The sequence below is a fragment of the Ananas comosus genome, linkage group 1, assembly GCF_001540865.1.
Source record: "Ananas comosus cultivar F153 linkage group 1, ASM154086v1, whole genome shotgun sequence".
Classification (NCBI taxonomy): domain Eukaryota; kingdom Viridiplantae; phylum Streptophyta; class Magnoliopsida; order Poales; family Bromeliaceae; genus Ananas; species Ananas comosus.
Window position 1 is genome coordinate 1,405,664 of NC_033621.1, and position 17,459 is coordinate 1,423,122.

At 38.7% G+C, this 17,459-nt stretch overlaps 2 protein-coding genes across 4 annotated transcripts; both read right to left on the reverse strand.

Annotated features, from left to right (window-relative positions):
- Positions 6–4,214, reverse strand: LOC109715144 (pentatricopeptide repeat-containing protein At4g28010-like). Its single transcript, XM_020239994.1, is given in 4 exon segments — positions 6–449; positions 558–2,765; positions 2,768–3,226; positions 4,191–4,214. Coding segments are annotated over 3 exon segments (2,031 nt in total). The 3' UTR covers positions 6–449; positions 558–1,217.
- LOC109712781 (WD repeat protein iqw1) lies at positions 3,572–13,613 on the reverse strand. 3 transcript variants are annotated; one of them, XR_002216970.1, is made up of 21 exons: positions 13,339–13,613; positions 13,122–13,190; positions 12,772–12,849; positions 11,624–11,758; positions 11,439–11,546; positions 10,755–10,883; positions 9,985–10,100; positions 9,776–9,893; positions 9,493–9,598; positions 9,189–9,334; positions 8,925–9,095; positions 8,737–8,847; positions 7,801–7,909; positions 7,145–7,491; positions 6,647–6,737; positions 5,350–5,445; positions 5,202–5,272; positions 4,995–5,122; positions 4,749–4,922; positions 4,191–4,295; positions 3,572–4,110 (listed from the first exon to the last, which is right to left on the reverse strand). XR_002216970.1 is itself a non-coding variant. In XM_020236537.1 (20 exons), the coding sequence occupies exons 1-19, from the start codon at positions 13,414–13,416 to the stop codon at positions 4,214–4,216; spliced, it is 2,289 nt and encodes a 762-aa protein (XP_020092126.1). In that variant the 5' UTR covers positions 13,417–13,531; the 3' UTR covers positions 3,572–4,110; positions 4,191–4,213. The 3 variants fall into 3 exon arrangements, 1 of the variants encoding a protein (XP_020092126.1); XR_002216972.1 differs by lacking the exons at positions 13,122–13,190; positions 13,339–13,613 and adding an exon at positions 11,887–12,210; XM_020236537.1 differs by lacking the exon at positions 4,749–4,922 and having other exon boundaries at positions 13,339–13,531.

Here is a 17,459-nt window from a genome sequence, read left to right on the forward strand (position 1 = left end):
AGCGCTTTTATGAACCGAATAATTCGTTTGTAATCTTTTGCCAATAAAATTTCACCATTTGTTACTGCTAATTGTTAGTTACACCCACATTCTTAGTTGCAATTTACAACAACAAAAGATTCGTGCATTCTTCTATAACCTGTCTCACCTACTCTACCTCATAGAACAACTACATATGTTCATGTGAACTTTCGCAGCAGTTCACGAGATATACTACATGCAGCTTTTAACTATGTTCTAACTTTCTCATGTTTGCAGTAATTTCTATAACCTAGAGGCTTTAGCCCATTATATTCAACTCTGCATCATATTTTGGCTTGATAATTCTGGTTAAAATTCCATTCCATGATCAGCAGATTCCCCAGTTTCTTCATCACCAAATGGTATTCTGGTTAAAATTCCAGTCCATGGTCTGAAGATTCCCCAGTTTCTTCAGCGCCAAATTGTACCTGACAATAAACAGAAACAAGAATTTCAGATTTAACGATAAACAATAATGCAGGGAAAATATTGTTAATGGGGCTTTATAGAAGCTCGAATTTGTCAACTGAACCGACCTACAATTTCATGTTAAGATACCATAAGGGATCATCCGCTTTTGTCTCGCCCCAGTGAAGTGTCATCGACTTCACAGATTGAGGGAACAATGGATTGCAGAAACAAAAAATGAAGAATAAATGAAAGTATGTTTTGTAAAATTGGAAAGGCTATAATCTAACAGAAGGTATGTTCTCGCAATGATGGATAGGCAAGTTAACAGAAAAAGGAAAATAGCCATGATTTATTAGCCTAATACCAAGGTATGGCATTAAATTGCTTGTTTAACGTGATTTGGTTTCAGCAGAAACAAAGTGAAGTAAAGCATCCACACTTGTCTGATACTTCTTGCCACCGCGATCAAAATAGAAAGGAAAGGGGACCCTTACTGTTGATGCCCTGTGAGTTGTCCTTCGAAATGAAATTTTAAAAAGAATGTAATAACAGAGATTGATTCGACATGAACGTATTACATACACATCCAAATGTTTACCTGCCTAATTATTTCTTACTGCACAATCAACTAAATGTACCGAAAAATTCATAAAAGAGTTCATGAAACTGCTCACATTCTTCCATTTCTTGTGTAAAATATAGTCTAACTGAGTTTGAAACAACAACTATACAAGTGAAAGAACAAGGTTTTGGAACTCACAAAAAATCAATTAAGTTGAACCCTCTCAAGCTGCTTCTAGCTGGAGTGTGGGGCAAGACTGATTAAGCCTTTCCAATAGCTCATGAGATGAGAAGCCTTTTCCTTCCGAAACCTCTTTTCGGAAATCTGGTAAATACTCCAATAATCTTTTGCCTTCGCCATCATTGCTGAGAGAATTCAAAATAGTCGAAATAACCTTTGCATCAAGAGCCACATCCTTCGCTGCCATTTCACGGAGCAAGCTAACTATCTCTTCAGTTTCGCCCTTCTGACTATAGGCACGAATGAGTGAGTCGTAAACAACAACATCTGGCGAAAACCCACAAGCAATCATCTGTTTAATTAATCTCCTGGCCTCTACCAAATACCCGGATCTTGCAAACGCATTCACTAGCATTGAATAAATAATATTATCAGGCTTTATTCCCCTTTGAAGCATTTCTTCAAGAAGTTCTTTTGCACCATCAAGGTCCCCACTTTTGCAGGCTCCACTGATTAGAGCGCTAAATGAGACAACGTCAGGATCGCATTTCTTTTTCATTTCATTGAACAAACTCCTTGCCCTCTTCATCATATTCTCTTCGCACAACGCTGAAATTATTGGGTTATAATCAAATAAACTTGGGGTGCTTCCTCGACCCCTCATTTCATTCAAAAGCCTTTCCGCGGCATCGACATGCCTCATCTTGCAAAACCCATTTATCATTATACTATATGTAAAAGAATTTGGCTCCAACCCTGAACAAATCATCTCGTTCTTTAACTGAATAGCCTGTTTTGTTTCATGTTTTCTGAAGAGCCCACCAATCAGTAAATTATAAGTCGTCAAATTACTATGGCAACCTCTCTCCGGCATCAACTTATGGAGATCTAATGCTTGTCTAATGCGACCGCTCTTGCATAAACCATGTATAAGAGAATTATAAGTCATTACATCTGGCTCAACTCTACACTTCCCTTCAACCATTACATCGAACAATTTCAGTGCGTCATCAACCTTCATCAAATCACATAGACCCACAATTAAGGTGTTATAAGTAATAACATCCGGTGCTATTCTCTTCTCAATCATCTTCTCCATGAGTTCAAAAGCATCCTCAATTAAACCTTCTTTACATAACTGATTGATCAACACATTATACGTCACAGTGCTCGGCTCCTCACCCCTCTCCACCATCAGCCCTAACAACCTCGTTGCCTCTTTTACCTTCCCCTCTTTACAAAGCCCATCTATTAAGCCCGTGTATGTAACCACATCCGGACGAACTCCCCGCTCCGCCATGCAATTCAACATCTGCGTGACCTCTCCCCACCTTCCATTTTTGGAAAGGCCATGAATCAAGCTGCTGTAAGTGACCACATTCGGCGAGATCTCTCTCTGCGACATTTCGTCGAACACCTCCGCAGCCCTATCCACAAGACCCACGTCGCATAATCCGCTGATGAGTGCGGTATATACAACAACATCGGCATCAAGGCCTTCACCTTTGAGCTCATCCAACAAGGCCACGGCTTCTTCTACTCTCCTACTCTTACAAAGACCGTCGATTAGGGTCGTGTAGGTCACTAGATTAGGGCGGAGACCCCCACGGCCTCTCCTTTGGCCCATTTCCTTCCACAATTCAATCGCCTCCTCCATCCTCTTCTCTTTGCAGAGCCCATTGATGAGAGTGTTGCACGTAACAACGTCGCGAGGGATCCAATCGGAGCCCATCGCACGGAACAGCTCCTTGGCGTCGGAGACGCGGCGGGATACGCAGAGGCCCTTGAGGAGGAGGTTGAGGAGGCGGGTGGTAACGGGGTATCCGCGCTTGTAGAGCAAGCCGAGGGCGGCGAACGCGGATTTAGGGTTTCGGGCGTGGGCGAAGGAGACGATGAGGGAGGTGAGAGCGGGGAGAGTGGGGGCGATCCCCGATTGCGCCATCGCTTTGTAGGAGGAGAGGAAGGAGCGGTGGTCGCCGGATACGTAGAGGCCGCGGAGGCGCGAGCTCCATGAAGCTGCGGAGGAGGAGGAGGGAGAAGAGAAGAGAGTGGCTAAGAAGAAGGGTTTTGGTGGCTTCCTCATCTCCAACAACGGCGAGGCGTTTTTTTGGGGGCGTACCATCGGAAGGCTTAAAACGAGGAGGGAAACGCTCGTGCAAACTACCGAGCCCGACAAGCTAATGCACACGCCAACGCACGTGTCAGTGATCGTTATCAATTGGGTGATTCCACGTGTCCCGGCTCTCGATTAATTACACACAAATAATAATTTAGGTGATAATCACATAAATTTTTAGCAACATTTTAGTCGAGTAACAAGTAATAACCTAGTGCTTGATTCTAACGACATTTTGCAATATGACTTTGGTTGGTGGAAGAAGAGGAGACACAACTACATCCACTGTATAACTAATTAAAAAGGATAATCAGGCAAAACAAATCCAACATCTTCAGCTGCTCGTAAGCCTCAAACAGCCGCTTATTGGTAGTAAAATATACAAAGAAAAAGTTGTTTCTATACAAGTTTGTACAAAGGATTCGGCGGTGTAAACTATTCTTCTAGGACATAAAATAGCCGACAAGCATATAGTTGCATGCACTCAACAACCGGGGCCTCGCAATCACAATGTCGTTACTGCAGACTTAGGTAGAAATAAAAAAAACGCCATCTAAGGCAAACCGCGTAACCAGATTGGCAGATACGATAATCAGCCAAGCCATTTCAGCAGAGAAAATTTTCACCATCTTGTAAAATTTGAGACGGTCAAAGATGTTAACCTTCAAAATCCTGCTTCAGAGAGAGAGAGGGGGAGAGAGAAAGGCACGCAGCATTTGTGAAAATAGCAACTCTAGAAAAACAACACTTTTATCCATCTGTTACGGCTGTGAATTCGTTAAGTTCCGTGCATTTAAAAATAGATAACGAATCACTGGTCCTGCATAAAGTCAAAATCCGCGGCTATCAGGCAAGAAAAACTTAAATAGGCGAGGTAACGCAAGTGTATTGAATGACTACCTGATCAGGCAGCACGAAAGACATCAGCTCTGGGCACACTCAAAAGGATGTAGGGTTCCTTCAGCGAACTCATGCATCCTGAATCTCTCCAAGAAGTCCAAAGGTCTGCATGCAACAAAGCCAAAAAGCCACCTCATCATAAACAAATATTCAAGATGGGAAAATGGACCACAATATGATGAAATAATGAACAGAACTAAATCCATTTGATATGGATATACACAGATTGGAATTTCTCAAAGTTGGAGTGATAACAACTCCGTCAAACCATTTAGACCTAACTGTTGTGGTTCAGTTATATCGACCATATATTCATATTCCTTTAACCAGTTCTATTTATTTCATGCTCTTCCTCACTATTTCTCCCTGATCATGTTTGTTCCAATCCTCTCTTTTGAAGCATCGACCTGAAACCATTTATGTATTCTGAATGTAGCATTCTGTCCCTGCTACGCATGATTATACAATCACAACACATTTCCACACACTACTCTAGTATTCAACATCAAAGTTGTGTTGGATGAGTTATTCTTACGCTATTTACTATCAATCTTGTACCTTAACATGCAGATCCCGACTAGACCAAGTTACTGGACGTATGTTCTTAAAATCTCAATCTGGCCAGTAAAAGTGACTGTTTAAGCAGTTGCCCTAAAATTTTTCATTCCAGCAAAATGTCGCACATATTCGGAAGTCCTTAAGTGAAAACCTTCCTCACAATAATGCCCCATTCTGCATGAAGTGTATAATGTCAATAGTATAATCAGATAAATAGGCTTTTCTACTGAAGTCTAGTAATCTTACAGCACAGCTTCACGATAGCGGCACAGCTTGCGTTGATTGTTTTCTATGGCACTCAGTACATCAGCAGTTTCTGGTCCTGCAGCTCCTCCAGCAACCATCGATGAAACTTGAGCGTGTGGTGTCCACATCTAGATATAATACCGTCAGAATTCAAATTCTGAAGCGTAAAAGGAAAAGACTAACAGAAGTATTCTTCATCAAGCATACCTTAATTGTATTATCAATTCCGCTAGTTGCAATAGCACAATCAAATGGATGACATTGTATACAGTTCACAACTATAGAAGAAACTTATTAGTCATAAAAGATAAAAGAAAGAAAACGAGGAATCATCGAAGAATATATGATCCATTACCAGCCTCATCTCCTGCAAGCATTTTTATCAATCGCCCTGTTCTTTTCTCCCAAATGAACCATCTCCCATCATCACTTCCGCTAGCAACAAATTCTCCTGCAAAAGTTTCTTACAAAGTAAGACCATGGTAATATAATATGCTTATAATGGCTACTTATATCCAAGGATTTAAGTGCCGTGGTACGGGGTTCTGTTGGAAACTTGCTGGCACGGTACGGCACAGTGCGTGCCGAGCCGTGCCGGTCACAAAAAATATATGTGTGCCAACACGTAATGGCATGAAATATTTATTTTCTTTAGCAACAAATTATGCTAATTATTTATTATATATTTTTATCAAATATTTTGAACTTTATTGAGAAAATTACTTGCTAATTTTAAAAATAGAGAGTTTTGAATTGTGCCATTGGCACGGGGACTGTATCGTGCCGACATCTTGCTGGTACGATACAACACGGTGGATACGGCTCGTGCCGATGGACACTTTAATCCTTGCTTATATCTGTTTCTCACATATTAGTATGACCATCAATCAGTTAACAGTGTGATCTAAGCAGGCCATGAATCAAACTATAGATTTAATAAATCAGTAGCAAAGGTAACACTTAAGAAATTCGATGAGGTGTATCTTACCAGTTCTCGCCTCTAAATAGTTTTCCCCATTCAGTCAAAGGAAAATAATAAGACGGACAAATCAATCAGGTAAGAAATCAATTTCTTAAGGTAATTAAAGTATTTAAACTATTTAATGAAACGATCATGAGTAATACAGGTAGATATACGAATTGAAACCAATCATAAATGAAACTGAATTTAGAGCAGGGCTAAAATGCAATAATCAATATACATCATTGTTACGTATGAAGACGTTTTATAAAATGAGCCCTAAAATGTTGTAAAAAGATGAGTGGCATTGGTTGCACTAATGAGGCATGTCTCTTCTTTTGTTCGTTGTTCAGAATTTAGTGCTTATAGAACTCCCAAAGAGGACTTGCCATTTAACAAAATATGTGCTCAATTACATATATAAATAGTCAACAACAGCAAAACAACACTGAAGATGAACGGGGCAATCGAAAATGACTTAAAAGTAATCATTGGCTACACCAGACAATCACTTATTACATTGACCACCACTAGATGCTAAAAAGGACTAGAACAAATGAAATTTTGTATGAAAAAACGGGACAAGATAAATGCTCTATATTATTGTTTCAGAAGAAGTTCGTGAAACCATCAGTTCCAAAGTTACTAACAAGTCTGTTGAAGTAAAAGCAGAGAGAGAGAGAGATTCTACCTCGCTGGCCAAGAAAGCTAGCTTGTTTTATATCTGTCCCCACATTGCAGTGTCCAACGTACCTTTGTTTCATATCTATTGCAACATCAGCCTGCATCATACAGAAAAAATAAAACAGAATATAAGATATGAAAATGGAATACATGCATTTGAAAAGAACCAAAAAGAAGAAATAAATAAATTATCAGTAAATGCATTCCTTAAATATTTGGTGAATAGGAATAGATACTGCACCTAATTATGAAGGTAATATAAACAAACGACAAAGTGATATTATCATTTATTTGTTAGGTTACAAGTTGTATTGAGTAGGCCACAATGGATTAAGTCTCACAAGTACTTTTTGAAATTATACAATCTCTAGTTTAGAATGCTGTGTACGCACATATATGACAACAACTATACGTGCATCAGACAGAGTGTGAACTCTCATTTTCTCTGATTCCGTAACGATCACAGACATTCAGAAGTATGATGCATTCGAGAAAGAAAGAAAACCTTATAAGCAGAATTTTCACATTCAGAGGTTGATGGCATATCACTTTTCGAACCATTCACACCGCAGTGCTCTTTAGTTGAGTCATCCCTGCGATGAAATTTCAGATTTAAGCTTCCTCGAACGATCCTTGATTCATTATTACCACGATCCTCATCACCAGATATTGATGTTTCAAAATCCAACTCCATTTCATCCTCATAATCAGAATCTTCTCTGTCATCTCTACCCTCTTGGGGGCCACCAACATCTGGCCTAAAGAGTATATCGCTCAAGGATCTTAACCTCCCATGATGTAATTCACTTCTGGTAGACCCTTCATTATCCTTTCTGTTTCTCTCAGCTTCCGCTGTACCAAAAATGACATGGAAAATTCAGATGAGGTATATATATGCAATATTGATAATAACACGATTTGGTAGAATGCAATAACACGCCCAAGCAATGCCCACCCCCCCGTGCCCCCTGCCCCAAAAAAAGAAAGAAAAACAACAACATATACAGAATAGAAAATGCCATAGAATGTTAGTAGCCTGAAACACATTAATAACCATGTGCACCATGTGCCTCCTCAACCTAAGTAAATAGTCGTACAACTTTATAAGTGGGCGGAGGATTATATATTGAATAATTCCAAAAAAAAAAAAAAAAAAAAAACCTGCAGCAAGACGCTCTTTTAAACTCTCCACTTCTTCCGCAGCCTTATAGTTGGGAGTTAAATTATGTGCTGCCTCTGCAAAATCAGACGCTTCTTTGTGTCTTCCCAGCTGCACAAGAATGCAAAAAAAAAACAATAAAAAACTACCCCACTAAAGGGGACAAAATATAAATATCCACTACAATAAGGTTAGATCTTTGTTGCAAGATATAACAATAAAAAATATTCAAAAGAGCTATTAGCATTGGCAGCAGGAAAAAAGATTGGAAAGTTGACAGAAAATAGCATCTGGTCATTGATTGCAGTTAGAAAATATCAACAGGCTTTTACTCTTGTGTGTTATAAAGAGGAGTTCAAGCAATAACCCAGAGAAATAGAGAAGATATGGAGAGCTGGAAGATAACAGCATTCACCAAATACTGCATACTAATGTGTATTAGTAAGCGACGAAGGTTTTATGTAGTTTCAAGAGAGTTCACTCGCGTAAGGAAACGACAAAATTACTATTTCTCCGACACAGAATTGTGATGGATAAATAGTTGAAAAGCCAAAACTTACGCTTAGATAGAACTAAGAGACAAACAACAAATCAAACATCACGAATGTACAATTTAATTGCAAACATGCTTAGATCTTCAGATGTATAAATATATATTGTCAACTGGTTCAGCCTATTCAATACAATTGCTTCTCAGAGGAAAACTTCAACATTTCATGCCTACCTACAAAGTTCAAAAATAGTAAAAAGCAAATATTATCCGATAGTGGCAAAGCATCTTAAAGTAGCCAACAACTAAGGTAAATCCTAAGGAACTACTCTACCAGAATCACTATAATAGTATTGTCATCATTGTCCCTGTTATTTGCTTATAGCAAACAAAAAACAAGCCAAGCCACCAGACAAATATTACTTGGATGATATGCATGAAAATGCACCTGCAAGAGTGCTTCAGCCATGTACAAGTGTGCCCTGAATGATGAAGTATCAATACTCCGAGCTCTGAGGCAATCCCGGACAGCCATGTGAGCATCATTTTTCCATTTCCTCTGCGATCAATATACCAAACTCATAATTCCTGATAATTTTTTGCTAAAAATTCAGAAAAAATCAAGTATGTTGAGACCTTGAGAAACAGTGCTGCTCGAATACACAAACACTCATGCCTTAGAGCATCGCTGATGTAAGAACCCCTTCCATCCAGTACTTCATTGCATGCTTCAATGCCATATAATAAATCCGAACCCACCTCCAAAGTCCTCGCTGCAATTTGGACCAATTTCTTGCACATTTCAAACTACAATCAAGCATAAAATCAGGCACAATATTCGGCAACAATTGCAGACAGTGGGACTGATAATAAATTTAATTCTACGTCGAGCTTCCCCACCCTGTGCGAATTACATCTTCCAGGAGGTATCTTCACTGAGGATGCTGTTGATAATTGGGAATGGATTTCTGGTTCCTGAGGCAAAGGTGCTAAATATAACTGCTTGGAAATATCGTCAGCCGTGTATCTCAAACTGCTCTGATCATCTGAATATCAGGAGAGAGTACAAATTCATAGATGAATTTTAGGAAGAGAGGCCAAAAAAATGTGCAGCAAGCAAAAAATATATCAAGCAGATGTACAAATTTTACACTCGAGATGACGAAGTTAAAGCAAGCATAGCTAATTAGAGTACGAAGCATACCATTGATAACATCCATGAGATATACGTGTTCACCACTATAGCTCAAGAGAACCTCTTCTCCATTCGGGCTGAAGGTAACATGTGTTAGGTGCAAGTTTGATTTTCTCTGGAAGCAAGAATAATAGATACTTGAGAAAAAAGGTTATGGATCACATCAATCAACAAAAGAAGGATAGACTCATGAGATGCACTCTAACTTGTGTCAACATAACAAATAAAATAGAAACATCTCCATAAGTATAGGCCACATAACAAGACGTATGCAAACAACTCTGAAACATACCCGCTCAGAAAGATGTGTTGGACAAAAATAATTAACACAAGGAGGGGCCTTCAGTTTCAGCTCAGAAGAGCTCAATGGCGGAAGCATTCTTCGATCATACAGCCGAGCAAATGCATCACTGGGTAATCACCAAGAAATGAGTAATTATTATCAGCAGTTCTTAGTGATAGCTAATACAGGGCAAAAATGAATGAATCTAAAGATATTACCTTCCTCCAACAAGAAGTTGATGTGGACGAGTAGAACTGATGTCACAAGACTTCAGTAACAAGCACTGCTTCGGAGGATCAGCTAAAGACTTCTTCGCACCACTACGAAGATCGAGCTGCACATTATGCATAATATTTAGATAGAGAGTTAGATGCAGGCAAAATGTACAGATAATACCTGAACTTCAGAGCATTTTGAAATGGTTCATGAACTTTAATAGTTTGGATGTCAATACCTAACCTTCCATTAAATTTGATTTCACTACCCCGGCCCCTTTCTCCTGGCAATCAGATCCCCGAAAGTTTTAACATTTTCCATCAAAACATTGCAGAATATTCCGTCAAACAACACAATATTCCACCATGCTACAGAATAGAAAAGTTACAAACACTGGAGAGGATGTAAAATCAAAGCTAATGAAAGATTAGGTACTGATATCAAACATTCACAATAGAAGCAACAAAATACATGGATATCCTCGACCATCACAATATACACATATTACAGGAACAGAAGCACTAGATACACTAAATTTGCCTATATAAGGACTAGAGGAGAATAAGAGTTGTTGGCTCAAAATATACGATGCCTTAGCCCTTAGGGCATTTGAAAATGAGAGCATTGCCGACCAATTGTCCAAGTTATAGGAAAGAAAGAAAGAAAGAACCAGATAATCCAAAAGGAGATAAAGAAAAGAAACAAAAAGGAGAAAAAAAAAATTATGACTGGACACACCAAGTCATTAAGTCCTAAGATAGGAGCTACTTACAAGAACATTACGACATTCTTGATTAGAGGATCCAGCTGGAGGACAGGAAGAACTTTCACGGAAATCATGTTGTCTCAAAGTTCCATCCTCACTTGCACTCCAAACTACATTAGGGTTTCCGGTTTCAACCTGGACACAAAAGGCAGTACAACTTTGTTACCATCAGCAGCATATATCCAGTGTCATGCCCCACCGCCTACCCTTAGTAGGTGGAGGAAGCCCCACATGGGCGCGTGCACCAGACCCGCCGAACGAACAGAATTTTTCCTGTCCGCCCAAGGCGTCACAATCAGTACAATTCAAAACATTCCAAACAGGAATAGAATTCATACACAAATTGTATAAAGAAGGCATCGTAACATAAATAACTACACTATTACAACATTCATCTCTTTCATTTTTACATTTACATTCTTCCAAATACAATCAAATTTAGTCTGTCACGCCCCACCGCCTACCCTTAGTAGGTGGAGGGAGCCCCACATCCAGAGTATTGGTTAACTTCCAGAGTTAACCAAAGAAAGTTCAATAAAATTGGACATACAACTAGAAAATTAAATAAGAAGAACTTAGCAAGATTATATTAACCTAGGAAGAAAACATACTAGACTCCAATGCCGAACACTTCCAATATTCCACAGCCAGCTAATAGAACATAATAGATAGCTAATTCAAAGCACTTACAGCTAGCTTTTTGACCCTTCTTCTGTGGCACCGGTATACAGCTGCTGGTTCTGGAGTAATATCTCGGGATCTTCTCATACCTAAGCGAGACAAATTGAACACACGAACCTAGAAAAAGTAATAATCAGAGCTCCAGTCAGCAGTCTTAACAAAAAACAAAGAAAATGTTATCTGCGAAATATTACCTCTGTATCTCCTGCTCCTGACACAACAAGTTCATCATTTGTCTCTGGAACAAATTTTGTGCAGAATATGTTGGTAGAGTGCCCAGTCTCAATACTATGCAAAAGCCCTGGATTGGAGTAACTCCATATATTGATCTGCATAAGTGTATTGGACAAAAAGAGAATGTACAAAACTATGCCATCAAGCTTCCTTTCGACTTCAGAATTTCATGCAGCAGCATTAATCATTCTAGCAAATAAGATAAATGATAAAACAAACATACATTCAACCATATAGTTTCCATTAGCACCGCTGCTGTGCCAATCCTTCAAAGTCTAATATTTTGGTGATACATTTGATTGTCAGATGTATGTAACAAACTACCAAATCAGCAGATTCATTGTGCAGTTGGTGAATTCACTGAACAACCCAACTAACAATTCCCAATTAGGGGAAAATGGAGCGTAAGTAACTGCAAGTGCCCAGATGGCCAAAAAAAGAAAGGAAATACTTCTAAATGTGTCCGCTTTGATGCAATGAACAATCTCTGTTAGACAGCGTTGAGATAACGTGACGTATCAGGCGATTATCAGTATTCAAAATATACCTGATACAACACGACAGCTAAAGTGAATTATCTGTTCATCATTGCACACAGCTCTCTAGGTTATTTATTTCAAGGATTTAAGTGCCGTGCCAGAAACTTGCCGGCAAGGTACAGCATGATGCGTGTCGGCCGTACTGATACATGCCGGTCACAAAAAATTCATGTATGCCGACAGATAATAGTATGAAATATTTACTTTCTTTAGCAACAAAATATTCTAACTATTTATTATGTATTTTTATCAAATCTTTTGAACTTTGTTTAGAAAATTACTTACTAATTTAAAGAATAGAGGGTTTTAAGATATGCTATCGGCACGGGAGCTGTATCGTGCCGATATCTTGTTGGCATGATACGGCACAGTAGATACTGCTCGTGCCGATAGGCACTTAAATCCTTGATTTCTTTTAGCCGTTACAAGGTTACAAGAGAATACAATTAGAAGTTATATATCATGTGCTCCCAACAAGGATTGCAGAAAAACCATCTAGTAGCTAACAAAGAATGACATAAAGACACATAATATCTGATTCATTCCAAAGATAAGCTCAAGTTACATACTCTTGTATCATCAGATCCTGATATAAGTAGGGAGCCTTTTGAGTTCCACGCGATAGCGTTAACACAACCCAGATGCCCCTGCCACAAAAATCAACAAAAGTCAACTTAATAGGCCACCAGTATCACTACAGCAACATATGCAATAACATGGTTGCAATTTCCAAGTTTCAACCGAAGTTTATGAGCTATAACAGTCACTATATACACAAGCAGAAATCAGGAAGAACTATGCTTTACAAGCAACCTTCAGTAAAAAAGAAAAAAAAAAAGTTTTAAGCAATTAGAAAACTATCAATTCTCAAAGCAAAAGCATAATAAATGGAACTAAAATTCATGTAGCAAAGGATTACCTCCATCTCCTTCTCCAAAGCAAGCCTCTTCATCAACGAGGAGTGCGATTGCAAGCTGCGATCCACATCCTACGAGAAATAGTTTGGAACAACCACTTAATACCCAAACCGGCATAAATAAATGAATAAATAAAATCGCACTAAATCACAAGCTCTATGTCTCAATCCACAAGCAGCATGGACCAAATAGGAGACTAAAAAAAGTAAGAGCCAGTACCCAAGAGAAATCGATGCGGCGACTCTCCACGAGATCGGCGACGTTGCCATCGGGGAAGTTCCAATTCCACTTCTCCATGGCGTGGGGTGGGCGGGAAGCGAGGGGCGAGAGAAACCCTAACCCTAGCTGTTGATTGAGGGTGGAGAGAGAGAAGAGGCGAAGGGGGTTTGGGAGGGCTCTCTCTCTCTCTCTCTCTCTCTCTCTCTCTCTCCCCTCCTCCCCTGTATGGAGATGCCACTCCGCTTTTGTTCGCACCGATCGACCCAGGTTCTCGTGTGCGGAATTTTTCACACACCTTCGTGTAGGTGCACGAACGAAGCGGGTTTGGCACGTGTGGCGTGGGGGGTCGTGACACTCGTGCGAGAGCAGGGGTAGAAACAGAAATTCACCCCTGAGGCGGTTGAGACAAAAAGTGGGCCGGGTTCGGGTTAGGCCACATCGAGAGGCGGCCTATAATCCTAATTAGTTAACAGGCCTTGGGCCGGGTTAGTTTGCGGGCCCAGTCCAAATATAAGCACGTTATTTGGTCCAGGACCCATAGAAATTGACGCGCCATGGGTTGCGTTACAGTAATTAAAAATGCAATCCGGCCCAAATGTGGGGTGGATCGATGCTCGGTAGGCCCATTGTTAGGGCTTGTTTGGTCTCACCGGCTTTATCAATAGATGCTCTTTTTTTTTTTACTTTTCTTTTTTTCCTTTTTTTTTTTTCTCTCAAAAATTGAAATAGAGAACATANGGGTTCGGGTTAGGCCACATCGAGAGGCGGCCTATAATCCTAATTAGTTAACAGGCCTTGGGCCGGGTTAGTTTGCGGGCCCAGTCCAAATATAAACTGTTTTGCCGCGCGGTTGCAAAAGTCACGCGCCTCTTTAGACGGTGTGGCTTTTGCATGCATACGTATTTGAGAAAACTCTTACTAAGTAGATACACGCAGCACAAATTGTCTATTCGCAGTGTGCTTCGCAAATATAGAAAACTTCATAGAGATAACTAAACAAATTACATCAATTCAATGCAAGGTTTGACACTCTTTCGTTGATGCTGTGACGGACATTCCTAGACTATTTCTTATCAAACTATCCCCAATGAAGATACACATAATTTCTTCTTAGACGGACATAATTTCTTCTTTTTTATCAAATCGGTCATAATCACTATCTACATTCCATAAAATTGTGCACCACAAATAGGAGCCAGCGAATAGATCTGCGATCCTGTAAAAAGACATCATTATTCCTTGTGGGAAAAAAATAATTTGCTAAGATGGAGGGTTGCGCTTATTGCAGCACTTAATCCAACACCTTACTGCACGAGCTGACAACAGCTATGCACCACCTGTGTCCGTGTTCCTAAAGACACCCCTCTTTTTAAAAAGAATTCATGGCATGTCAAACCCCTGATAAGAATACCTAGATTTAATCGGATCCAATTTGAGGGATTTTGTAGGTTCATTAATCAAGACTAGACGGAAGAATTTCGTAAGTCTACAAAAATTGAAGATACGGATCAAGAAATATACATGCAAAAAATGGATTTTAATTTTATTTTTGAACACTTTGTTTTTCTCATTCGATCCTCTTTTAGGCTATAGTCACCTAACCTAACCTAACGAGTCAAATGTTTTAATCTCCAATAACCAAAGAGCTAGGAAAATGTCCCCCATAAGTGGTGACACATCCAACCACACGTAGGTCGTTGCATCGCATTAAGCTTATCACGAGTCATAAAATCACACATAGTGTCCCACATTTCCCTTTCACACTGTACGCAGCTTAACTCGGTTGCCCATTTCCTTGGATTTAATGCTCCAACAATCATCCATACAAGTAACAATTATTATTATTATAAATCTAAATTATAATACATGAAATTATAAACAAGATTCATTTGATTGTAAACTATACTTGTCTCATTCCCTGTCCTATGCATATTTTGTCTCCTGCTAATAATAAGTAATTAGAAACAATTAAAGGTTGTTTTCGGATTCAGGTGAGTTACAGATTAATCATTTGAGTTTCAATTTTAAATTTGTAGATCTTGGTTTTGGTTTTAACATCGATTTGGCATTGGTAATTTTTGTTTTCTTTTGTAGCCTATCTTTAGGTTTCTCTCTGTCTCATTCCAAAGAAAAGGACAAAATGTAACTGGCTTTGTCCTATCCACAACTCAGGCCCAGAGGTGGTGGATATTTCTCCACCTCTACTCACCTGACTTCGCCTAGTCTCTCTCTCTCTCTCTCTCTCATGCGCGCATGTCAGAAAAGATATAATATAAACCACGTAAGAGAAGAGATAATGGAATAAGAGACAAAAATATATTCCATAAAACGATAGATGTGGAAATGAAATTTAGAACATTTTAGAACTGAAGAGATTTAAAACTGACTCTGATCTCATATTTATCTAAAAAGCCAATTCTACATGGAAGCACTACTTTTATACCAAGTATCAGAGAGCGCGAGCCCATAATTGCAAAAGCACAAGCAGAGTATCAAACTCCAAACTTGAATAACAGTCACTGGACTAAGTCGGTGGATGTTCAGTTGCGTAACTCTTGAAACCTTCACTATTCAAAACTAATGGGGCACGAGATTATATATGCATACAATGTATCGTCTAATTTTTGAATTATTAACAATATTGTACTTGCTATGCATGTTTAGTTACAAAAATTAAGTAGAAATCGAAGGAGTGAAGCTTCTTACCTGATTTTGGCAATACTGATATGTCCATAATCTGACCTGAAAAGTCATTATAAAGCATGATTAATTGTTTTATAACATGAAGTTTAGTTATGTTTCGAGTTATTTAGCTTAATTTTGTAGGATTAGAGATAGACAATACGAGTTTCGATCCTGATAGATATTTTAGGGCAAAGAGTTTTTTTTTTCGAGAGATAGGTAGCACGCTACCCGCTTCGTTTATTTCATTAGAAATAAACGAAGCTAGAAATGTGAATCAAGTAGGATTCAAATTTGGGTCTCGGGTACCAACTACCAAGCCCTTTGTCACTTGATCTAGGGACAGTCGGTGGCAAAGAGTATCAAAGAGAGATTTTTTTTTTCCTTGGACAATTTCTCGATAGCTCCTTTTCATATTGATCGTAATGAATAATAAGACTAGAAATTAAAATCTTAACACTTATTTAAGCTAAATTAAGTTACTGCATAATTTCAAAAAAAAGATCTATTTCTAAATGGCCAAAAGTAAAAAATTAATACTCAATGATGAAGTGTTAGACTGTAAAATAGATTAAGAACAGTAGTAATGTCCTCTTACATTTCCAATTTGGAATGAAAAATATCAGAAGAATGAAGATTCTTATTTATAGATTAATCTGTACATGCAAACACACAGTTGCAGCTTGATAAGATGGGAATAATTTCCATTCTTATTTATAGATCCATAGATCCATCTACTTGTATACTAATTATTCTCTGTTTTGTTCTCTACATTATTTTGTCCTTTTCTTTCTTTTTCTTTCTTTTTTTTTTTCCCTCTCTTCTTCTCTCCTTTAGTACATGGTGATCTCTATTTACATCCTAATAACTAGTTTATTGTAAAAATATGCTTGATGTACCTCCATGTGTAGTTGTACCACATTAATTTTCAAAGCAAAAAAGGTAAATTAGGCAAAACAAGCACTCTCCAATTTCACGGAGCTGCAAATTACACCGAGACCGTGAAATTTGAATCATAGAATTTTTTTAAAAAACAACTTACTCTGGAGACTTGTAGCAGAAATATTCAAATTTATGGCCAACTCCGACGCTTTGACTTTTCACTTCATATTTACTCTGCATGTGAATCTACATAATTTAGCACTCTTGCTTGATGCTGACTCTCATTTTGCTTAGTGTAATTTTGAATTATGACATTATATAATAATTCTGATTTGGGATGTACTAGGAAAAGACAGAGTAATTAAAATAACACATCAATCTCAAGAGGTGCCAAAACAAATGTTTAATGAAAAAAAGTGCTAAAATGTATTGTAGGGCCTAAGCCAAATAAGTGGACCTCTACAGTGGTCCATGCAATGAAACAGTGTCTCAGCTAAGATTCTCGGTCACCCTGTAACCTATTCAGATGTAGCCTGGCTCTCTTCAGATGCAAATTG